Source organism: Propithecus coquereli, unplaced genomic scaffold (assembly GCF_000956105.1).
Source record: "Propithecus coquereli isolate 6110/MARCELLA unplaced genomic scaffold, Pcoq_1.0 Scaffold346, whole genome shotgun sequence".
Taxonomy (NCBI): Eukaryota; Metazoa; Chordata; class Mammalia; order Primates; family Indriidae; genus Propithecus; species Propithecus coquereli.
The window spans coordinates 1,763,022-1,772,616 of record NW_012149130.1 but is presented as its reverse complement, the minus strand read 5'-3'; the positions used below and the strand labels follow the sequence as shown (position 1 = coordinate 1,772,616).

At 41.0% G+C, this 9,595-nt stretch overlaps 1 protein-coding gene across 1 annotated transcript in view; it reads left to right on the top strand.

The window, feature by feature from the left end:
• CECR2 (cat eye syndrome chromosome region, candidate 2) overlaps window positions 1-9,595 on the top strand; it is a 193,556-nt gene that overhangs the window by 157,863 nt on the left and 26,098 nt on the right. The window contains exon 7 of the mRNA XM_012651030.1: window positions 8,924-9,077. Coding sequence (XP_012506484.1) covers window positions 8,924-9,077 — 154 coding nt within the window. The remainder of the gene's footprint in view (window positions 1-8,923; window positions 9,078-9,595) is intronic.

The following is a 9,595-nucleotide window of genomic DNA, read 5'->3' as shown; positions in this document are numbered from 1 at the left end:
GTTTTTTAATTCCTTCTTTTATCTTTGTTAACACTACCCATCCTAAACACATCAACCAAGAGAGATTTTGTTCTAATAATGAAAAAGGCCTACAATTCAAACATAGATTAGTAGAAAAGAATATTATTCTCACAAATGAACACCAGGACATACTAAATATGGGATGTGATGGAGGCACAAGTAACTGGGCAGTGGAAAAAGGGTGGAAAAGTGGAAAAGTCAGGAGGCTTTTCTTTGAAATTTAACTTGAATTAGGGTGCCACCCTGTCGTAGCCATCCCTCAAATAAGTTATTATATCTTGATACCCCTCAGTTTCAATTTTCTTATTAGTAAAATGAAATGCTGTCACTTCAAACATGTTTTTGTGGGGATTAAAAGAACCCATGTCAGTGTACATAGAGTCTTTAGCACTCAATAGACACTCGGTTGGTCCTCTTCCATCATCTATGCGATGAGGAATCTTCATAGAAAACTAAATCCACATTTCTTAGCAAAATAAATGCAAGAAGAAAGTCAAAAGATTTGCTGCGTCTTTGAAGATATGATAGCCCTCTAAGCTTTGAAATAATAAAAGAAATCAGAAGGTAAGGCCTACTGTGACCATATAAAAGTTTTGTTAAGTAACATTTTTTGGTTGTTTTTTTTTTAAGTGGGGGTGTAGACTGCTAGAAGTGTTTGTAGCTGGTGTTACAGAAAGTAATAGAAAGCTTTATAAACATTAGGTCCTTAACAAATAAGCTGACGAAGGGTAGATAGTTTCCACAGGAGGTGGTAGTAAAGTGTGGCAGGAAGCACTTTCGGCCTGTGTTGAGTAGCACGTTCCTCTAGAGTCACTGTCATCTCATCTGGCAAAGTTGAAGTGGAAATTTTGTTGTCTTTTGCTATTGTCACGGTAACTGGTGTAATCCCTTTGGAAGACAGTTCCATGGTAAGTTTTTATGTTTATTTAAAGTTGAGATTATCTTCCAATTAGGGTCTTGAAGCTTATGAAAAAGTTGCTTACTTACAGGCTTATTTGAGGAAACTTCTAGGGTAGCTTTTGGGGGAAAGTACTTACAGAAGGTCGTGCCACCCTTTGATAACTGGCATTGCGTCTGCACTGGGAAGCAGTCGTTCTTTCTCTTAGAAATGTTTTCTAAAGCTGCTGACCCATTGAGGCCACCCCCATGGCTTTGCAATATGTTTGTTTTGTAAACCACCTCTTACCATTTTCTGTCCTTTGATTCCTTACCTCATTGATTCTTCAAGAAGTCAAGAGTTTGGATCAAGCGTCGAAAAAGCCAAGTCTGGAAAATGCTTGTTTTTGATGCTAAAGTCAGTGAAGTTACATTGTCTTAAAGTGAAGCCTCTTGCTTACCCCCTTTTAATATTAGGTTTCAATTGGTGAAGTTATGGAGCTCATTCCACAAACGAGTTCTCATTCAGAACTTAGATATGCTAATAAACCTTGGCCTTCAAAATAATTACCTAGTTTAGATCTCAGAACTCCTTCTTTGAAATTTCCTACAGTGATTACTTGCAAGCCTGTTGCATTTTCGCAGAGCTCTGATATTTCCAGGTGCGCTCTCTGACTCCTAACCGCTAGTCTTTTTCTCACTCCTGCTTACTGGCTTTTGTTCCCAGCCTGGGCAGCTGCTCTCACTTCTCCCTGCTGCCGCTGAACTGCCTTGTGAAGGGGAGGTCCACCCTCAGCTGCTTGTAAGTCCCTTAACTAGAGGCATTCCCTTCAGCTGAAGGTGATAAAAGCTGGCTTTCCCTTAATAATTAGGGGAAAAAATATTTTTTTAAATGATTAAACAGTGAAGGGAGTTTCTTACCAGAGGAGACACTTGGTTGTCTGTAAGTTTTTTTGTTTTTGTTGTTTTATGAGAATAAACTGGCTTAGTACCTTGCACAGCTGAGTGGTCATTTTCCCTGATTGTCCTGAGTGTACTTTGGCCCTCCCTCTTAGTTAAAGCCATTTCCTGTGCACCTTGATGGCCACTCTTTTACTGGCGGAGGCAGCAGCGGCGGCGGCAGCAGCTGAGAACACCGTAATCTATCTTTTCCTTTCTTTTCCTCACTTCTAACTGTAGGGAAAACGTCCACAGCGCACAAAGGCAGAGTTGCAGCGTGGGTGGATGTTTGACCACCTGTCCGTCAGATCCATCAAGCAGGAGGTGAGTGTGTGTGAGAGTAGCTAGGAGGAGCTTTAAGTGTTCAGTAAAGGATAGTTACATTTTATTTCATGTGCTTCTTTTATTCTTTCTTCTTTATTTTACCTCATTTTTCCCCTAAATCTCAAACCTTTATTGAGCATTCTTATACTTTCTAGAAAGAGAAGGAACTATAAAAATAAGGCATGAGGCTACACTCTTAGGGATCTTACAGTCTCCTTACATTTGGGATGATAGGCACAGTTCTGTTTGATCTAATACAGATGGGAATGAGAGGCACTGTAACAGATGTTTGTGCAGTAGAAGCCCGTGAATGCAAAGACAGAAGCATTTGGAGCTGGGCAAAGAAAGGGGAGTTGTGGCAGGGAGAGCTCTCAGTGACCTCCGCCTTGTGGGATGGCTGGTGTTTTCGTTTTTTTTTTTTTTTTTGAGACAGAGTCTCACTCTTTTGCCTGGGCTAGAGTGCCGTGGCGTCAGCCTAGCTCACAGCAACCTCAAACTCCTGGGCTCAAGCGATCCTCCTGCCTCAGCCTCTCGAGTAGCTGGGACTACAGGCATACGCCACCATGCCCGGCTAATTTTTTTTTTCTATATATTTTTAGTTGTCCAATTAATTTCTTTCTGATTTTAGTAGAGACGGGGTCTCGCTCTTGCTCAGGCTGGTTTCGAACTCCTGAGCTCAAACAATCCTCCAGCCTCGGCCTCCCAGAAACCTAGGATTACAGGCGTGAGCCACCGCGCCCGGCCTATGGCTAGTGTTTTGATGGGGACTAAGGGGTGGGGGCGGAGGGCATCCCACAGGACAGAAATAATAGAAACAGAAGCACAGAGGCGGGACATTGTAGAACATGGTCAAAAATAGTGTATATTGGGATGTGGCCGGCATATTTTGTAATATGTGGTAATAGTATAGGAAAATGCTGGAATGATCGGATTTTGTAGCCCCCTGTCATCCTTATATCTTCAGTGGGCAGTAGGAAGGAAAGTTGTGTCAGTAGATCTTTATTTTAGGAAGATACCTCTCTGGTGACCCTGTGGCAAGTGACTTTATAAGGGAAAACTGGAAGGTGAGACTGAGCTATGCTTCAGCAGGAGTTAGCAATGACGTTGCTGTGATTGGAAATGGAGGAGTAGAATGCAGGAGACGACAACTTCCGGGCAGTAGAGAACGATAGGTATAACGGTCAGGTGGAGAGGGGCTGGGAGTGAATAAAAATGAGTTTTTATAGATGACTGTGTTACCTGTCCTCTTGAGAGCATGACCATGAAAGAAAACAGACAATGAAGTAGTAAAGAGAAAAAGCAAGGAAAGCTTGCGGCAGGTTGGAGATACAGCGTGGGCATGAAGGATGTCCAAGAACGAGAAGGGGGTGGATCTGTCTGCTCTCTGGTCACGTGAAGTGCTTGAGTGTCAAGGCCTCACCCGTTGGTGCAGCCAATCACAATTCTCCTAAGACACAAGGAAAGCAGAAAAGGATAAGTAAAGACACAAATCAGTTGAAGGGGCAGAAAAATGTTTAGGTCCCGTGAAGAGAGGTAGGACCTCAAGTGGGAGTTTGAGATGGATGTTAGGTGAAAAAAGAATGTTTGGGGCAACAACTCGTTATTAATAGAAGGGTTTTCCAAGCATCCAGGAGCCAACTATGTTTGGGTACTTTCATTTTCTATTAATATATTAATAATAACGTCGCTTAAGAGTAGTTAAATGACATTATCTATCGTCATACTATAGGAAGGGATGAATTGAGTATTTGTATTTATTGAGATTTAAAATAAACAAGGTGAGAGAGAGATGCGTCACAAGAAACCTAGATTGCTTGTAAGGATATGTTTGATCATGGAGACAAAAAGGAGAGTGAAATAAAGGAAGAAGCCAGGACTAAGGAAGCAGCAGCAAAGTAGAAGTGTTGAAAGTCCGCCCTCCTTGTTCGCAGAAAGTCCTGAAAGCACACTGCGGACACCTCAACTACCTCCACCTGCTGTTTTTTAACCACAGAAGGCTTTTCTCCATTGTTCTAACTGGGTTCTCTCAGTCAGACTTAGTGCTGGCCAGTTCTCATATTCTCTAGTTTTTAACCATTTATCTCCTTTGAGCACTATGTTTTATTGAATATTTAAACAGTTCAGTGGTCGTGGAAAGTTTTACCTTAGGAGACAGTAGTTTTACTTTAGACTGTGTCTTTGGCTGGGCTGTTAAATTTTTATTCACGTCATTACACTTTGATTTAGCCTTCCCGTCCCCCTCCCCTTCCCCCCAGTGGTTTTCTAGCTCCTGGCCTTGTTGGGTTCTTTCCACTGCCTTTATTACCTTAACTGCTAACACCTGCAGGGAAGCTCCCTTCCCTATTTTCTTTTCAAGCCCCTAGATGCCCTATTTGCACTTCAGATTGCATAGTAATAAGAACGGGCTGTGAGGTTCTTCATTGCTGCAAGCAAAAGTTTAGCATCAAACAGTAAAATTTCGGCCGGGCGCGGTGGCTCACGCCTGTAATCCTAGGTCTCTGGGAGGCCGAGGCGGGCGGATTGTTTGAGCTCAGGAGTTTGAAACCAGCCTGAGCAAGAGCGAGACCCCGTCTCTACTAAAAATAGAAAGAAATTAATCGGACAACTAAAAATATATAGAAAAAGTTGGCCAGGCATGGTGGTGCATGCCTGTAGTCCCAGCTACTCGGGAGGCTGAGGCAGAAGGATTGCTTGAGCCCAGGAGTTTGAGGTTGCTGTGAGCTAGGATGACGCCACGGCACTCACTCTATCCCAGGCAAAAGAGTGAGACTGTCTCAAAAAAAAAAAACACTAAAATTTCTTCTTTTATGCTTGACAGTGTTTTTTTGTTTGTTTTTTGTTATTCTGCTCTTTAGTTTGAGATACAAGAAACCATGGCATTATAGAGATTTTTAAGTATCTGTTGTGGTATCAGATATCCTGGAGAAAACCTTGGTGGGGACATGAGTTTTGTGCTTTTGTTTCATCAGCAAAAATCTTCAGGCCTTTAAAGCATGTTTTCAGGGTTTCTGGCCTATGTTGGTCACCCCGGAGTTCAGTCTTACTGTATTTTCATTGTGACTTATGCGGGAAGTATCAGAGAAGGGAGTCTCACTGAGCTCCGTGGTAGGATTAGGGGTGTAGTGGTTATTTTTGTCGGAGACTTTGCAGTTAGCATTGTTAGGGAGCTGTTTGTGGTGGTATGGTCTTGAGAGTGCTGCTGAAGTTGGTGAGAGTGCCCACGAGTCTGATAACCTGCCCTTGGGTCAGGGGTGCACGTAAGGGGAGTCCTAAGCACTGTGTAGAACAGAGATTTTGTGAATAATCCTTGAGTGGATTTCTAAATGGCGTTTCTAATTGGCTTCTCATGAAAATGCCCCCTGATTCTAGCAGGCCTCTTATCTGTAAAGCCTTTAGACACCAACCCTTATGCCATTCGCAGCTCACCCTGTTTTAAAGAAAAAAATTGCAATGTAAGAAAGTAAAATATTCTTTTTCTAACTATTTAGGATTTATTTGATTATCATTCATTTGGTTGTGCTGACTCTTCAATGGTTAAGACCTACCAAAAGTATCCTTACTTAGGACATAGTGAGTCCTGTCCTTTAGTGGTATTGTCATTAGCACCTGCTTTACCTTGTGGTATCAGAGTGTTGAAAATTAGCACAGAAATTTGAAAACAGGCTGGACGGGTGCAGTAGCTGACACCTATAATCTGAGCGGTTTGGGAGGCTGAGGTAGGCGGATGGCTTGAGGGCAGGAGTTCAAGATCAGCCTGGGCAGCATAGCAAGATTCCCCACTTCCTAGGCCACTGCCACCTCCTACCCCGCCACCTCCGTCCCTACCAAAAAATTTAAAAAATTAGCAGACATTGTGGTGCGTGCCTGTAGTCCTAGCTACTCCAGAGGCTGAGGCAGGATGATCACTTGAACTCGGGAATTGAAGTCTGCAGTGAGCCATGATCATACCACTGCATGCCTGCCTGGGTGACAAAGCAAGAAAAACCGTGTCTCTAAATAAATTTTTTTAAAAAATTGCTTTAAATGCACAAGTTCTAACCTTTTGGTACTTGAATATGACTTTTAACAGGGATCAAATAGTGGAGGGAGAAAAAAGTTAATAAAAATTAGATTACTTGAGAACATGTAATGCTAGTTGATTCCCCAGTCTCTTTGGGAAGGGATTGTTCCGAGTCCAAAAGAATTTACGTTGTTATAGAAAACTTGGAGACTGCATTTAGAAACTGTAGAAGACATGGAGATGCCACAGGGCAGGAATCATTACTATTTACATTTTCGTGGATTTGCTTTAGGCTTTTTCTCTATGGGATCATATTGAACATTCTGTGACATACATGTTTCATGTATCTTCTGTGAATTTCACATTCATGTTCCGTTTGTTGGGGAGCACTATTGATTTGTAGTTTCTCTCTACATGTTAAAAATAACAAATCATTTTCATATTTGTTATAAAAAAGTTAAATGGATATTAATAAGATTTATGTAATTGGCTTTTTTCCATTCCCCCTTTCATTGACTTAACACGTGAAATACCTCCCATGTTTGTCCACTTAGATAATCAAGTCTTCAGTGACTTAATACTTCATTTCATAAGTAATTGGCTTGCATTTCCTCAGTCCTCATTAAGATGCTGATCCTATTTAATATACTCTTGTACTGATTGAAGGGAAAATATTTCACATATTTGCACCAGCTGTTCTCTGTGGGAGGGGCAGAATACATGTACATGAAGTTATTTAAATAACTTACATTTGTTATATATGCCTGTTTTTTCCTCTCATTTTTGTGTCTGACATATAGAAATCGCTGTTTTCTTTGAATAAAATATTTCCTTTGACAAGGCTGTTTTCCTCATATCTGTTCCCTTTCCTCTGCTCTTGTTAATCAGTTGATGTGGGTTTTTTGTTTTTGTTTGTTTTTGAGTCGATGTACAACTGAAAGCAAAGGCAAGTTGTTTTTTTTTTTACTTTGGTTGATTGGTTTGTTAACTGTAGTTTCCTCATATGTTGTCAGCTGGATAAAGATGTTGCCAAAGAGTTGGAATAATTAAGGACTTGGGAAGTGGGGTGGGGGCAGGGGTTGGACTGGCGTTTGCTTAGGAGCCCGTGGCCGGAGTTGCAGCCCTTGCAAGCACTGTCCTCGCCAGGTGTCCATCGCAGGCCCGTTTCAGAATCGGCACCTGCCGTATTCTAAGTGCCCGCTCTGGTTAGATGACGAAGAAGATTTTAGGGAACTGGATTGAATTCTGTTTGTTCTACTGAGGCTCCTTACAAGTACACTGTTACATGTTCAATTAACAATGGCTAACGCTCTATTTTCATCTCTCCTCCTGGTCGTTCCAGATGTTTACCTTGTTAACTCTTAATTAAAGTCATGCTCATAGAATTTGAGTAATTGAGCAAAAATGACATTGTAAAGTCTACTATCTAGACAAGACACATGTCTAAATTCTGAGTCAAATGAGAATCTAAACTGGTTTTAAGAACTGTAAAGAAAATAATACAAAATTTTAATCAAAAGCAGTTTCAGTGTTTAATGGTAACTTGTGTAAATGGTAATCTGCATTCATCTTCCCCCCTCCCCCCACATTAAGACCACTTTTACAACTTACACAGTATAAAACCTTGGAAAATTTTTCTGATATAGAAATTTCTTAGGTCTTCTCCCTGTTGAAAAGGTCTGTTAAAGCTTCACATTCCTGTTAGGTTTCACCTGAAACAGACAGTGAGTATCTTTTCTGTGAGGGTAATGTGAATTCTCCCTGTTGACACCTGATTCATTTTTCTGTCTCTCTGCAACTTATGGATGTTGTTTATTGCAAACAACAGTTGTTACCTCTCAGTAACACTTAAAAAAGAGAGAAGTTCTAGCTTTCACATCAGCACAAAAGTTAAGGGAAGAAATTAAAAATAAGCAGCTTCAGTGTCCTGGGCTACAGCATGGCTCAGAACTAGTTTTACTGGAAAGTGTGCATTGTAAAACTTTGTTATGATAATTGTCCTGTTTTCCTTTGTTTACCTTTTCTTTTGTTAGATTTCTTAGGCATTGACATTCACAGCAACCACCTGAAATCTTGGCTAACATTGTTTGGCTTGAAAATCAAAGGAAAATGGTAGCCAATCTTTGTGCAATTTTCATGAATTTCTCATAGTCTTCTTTATGTCTTTGCATCTTAAGCTAAAACAGTGACCCTTAACACTAAAACCCCAATTTCATTTATTTTGTTGGTAATGAAAAGTATAAAAGGTAAGAGTTTCAAAATCATGTGTATTGGGGCCGGGCATGGTGGTGCACACCTGTAGTCCCAGCTACTCAGGAGGCTGATGCAGGAGGATCACTTGAGCCCGTGAGTTTGAGGTTGCTGTGAGCTAGGCTGATGTCATGGCACTCTACCAGAGAACAGAGCAAGACTGTGTCTCAGAAAAAAAAAAAAGAAAAGAAAATCGTGTGTGTTACTGTTATTGGGAGTATGTGGTCTGTCCAGCGACTGTCTTTCATCCTTAGTGTACTTAGAGGAAGGTGTTTTTTTTTTCAAGTTTATCAAATAATTAAATCTAAAAGAATGGTGTCTGTGTTAGTATGATTTTATATATCCATACATATATTCTACAAATAATAAAATCAACTTGTAGTCATGAAATAAATCCTCTAGCTAACAGTAGGTATCTAGTAGTATTTGTGGAATATGTTGAATTCGGTAAATTGAATCTGAGAGGGAAGAACTGATTTCACTGTGTACTGATGTATGCTCCTGGGTACACAGGAGACCCCCGTGCTTACCAGAATAGAAAAACAGAAGCGCAAAGAGGAGGAGGAAGAACGTCAGATTCTTCTGGCTGTGCAGAAGAAGGAGCAGGAGCAGATGCTGAAGGAAGAGAGGAAACGGGAACTGGAGGAGAAGGTCAAAGCGGTGGAAGGTGCGTGGGCTTTCGGCGCAGTGTGGAGGGTGCGTGTGGTGTGGGCCGTGCAACCACGGCCAGGTCGGGCCAGGTTCCACCACGTACCTGAGCTCATTCTGGCGATGTCTGTTTGCATACTTTGTGCGTTGTATTTTGTCATGTTTATTCGTCTGTATCCAATCTCACTGCCTTTTTATTCCTTCTAAAGCACTTATATTTGTCATTTTTGGTATGCCTTTCAGTGTCTTAATTTATTCTAATCTCTGCTATGCCCCCTGGGCGGAATAGAAAAAAATGTATTAAGATATCGATGAGCACTGATTTCACAGAAATAATTTTGAACACAAATGAGATATATTTAAGCCTCAGGTTTTTTTAGATTTGGCACTGTTCAAGTCTAGAATATTACCTTAATGTAATTATAGCAAATAGTTTTCTCAGACCCAGGTCTGGGTCTTGGTCTTAGGATAATGAGATTTTTCTTCTGTTTGTGGTTCCACAAAGGTAAGGATAACAACTGTCCTTAGATGTTTTCT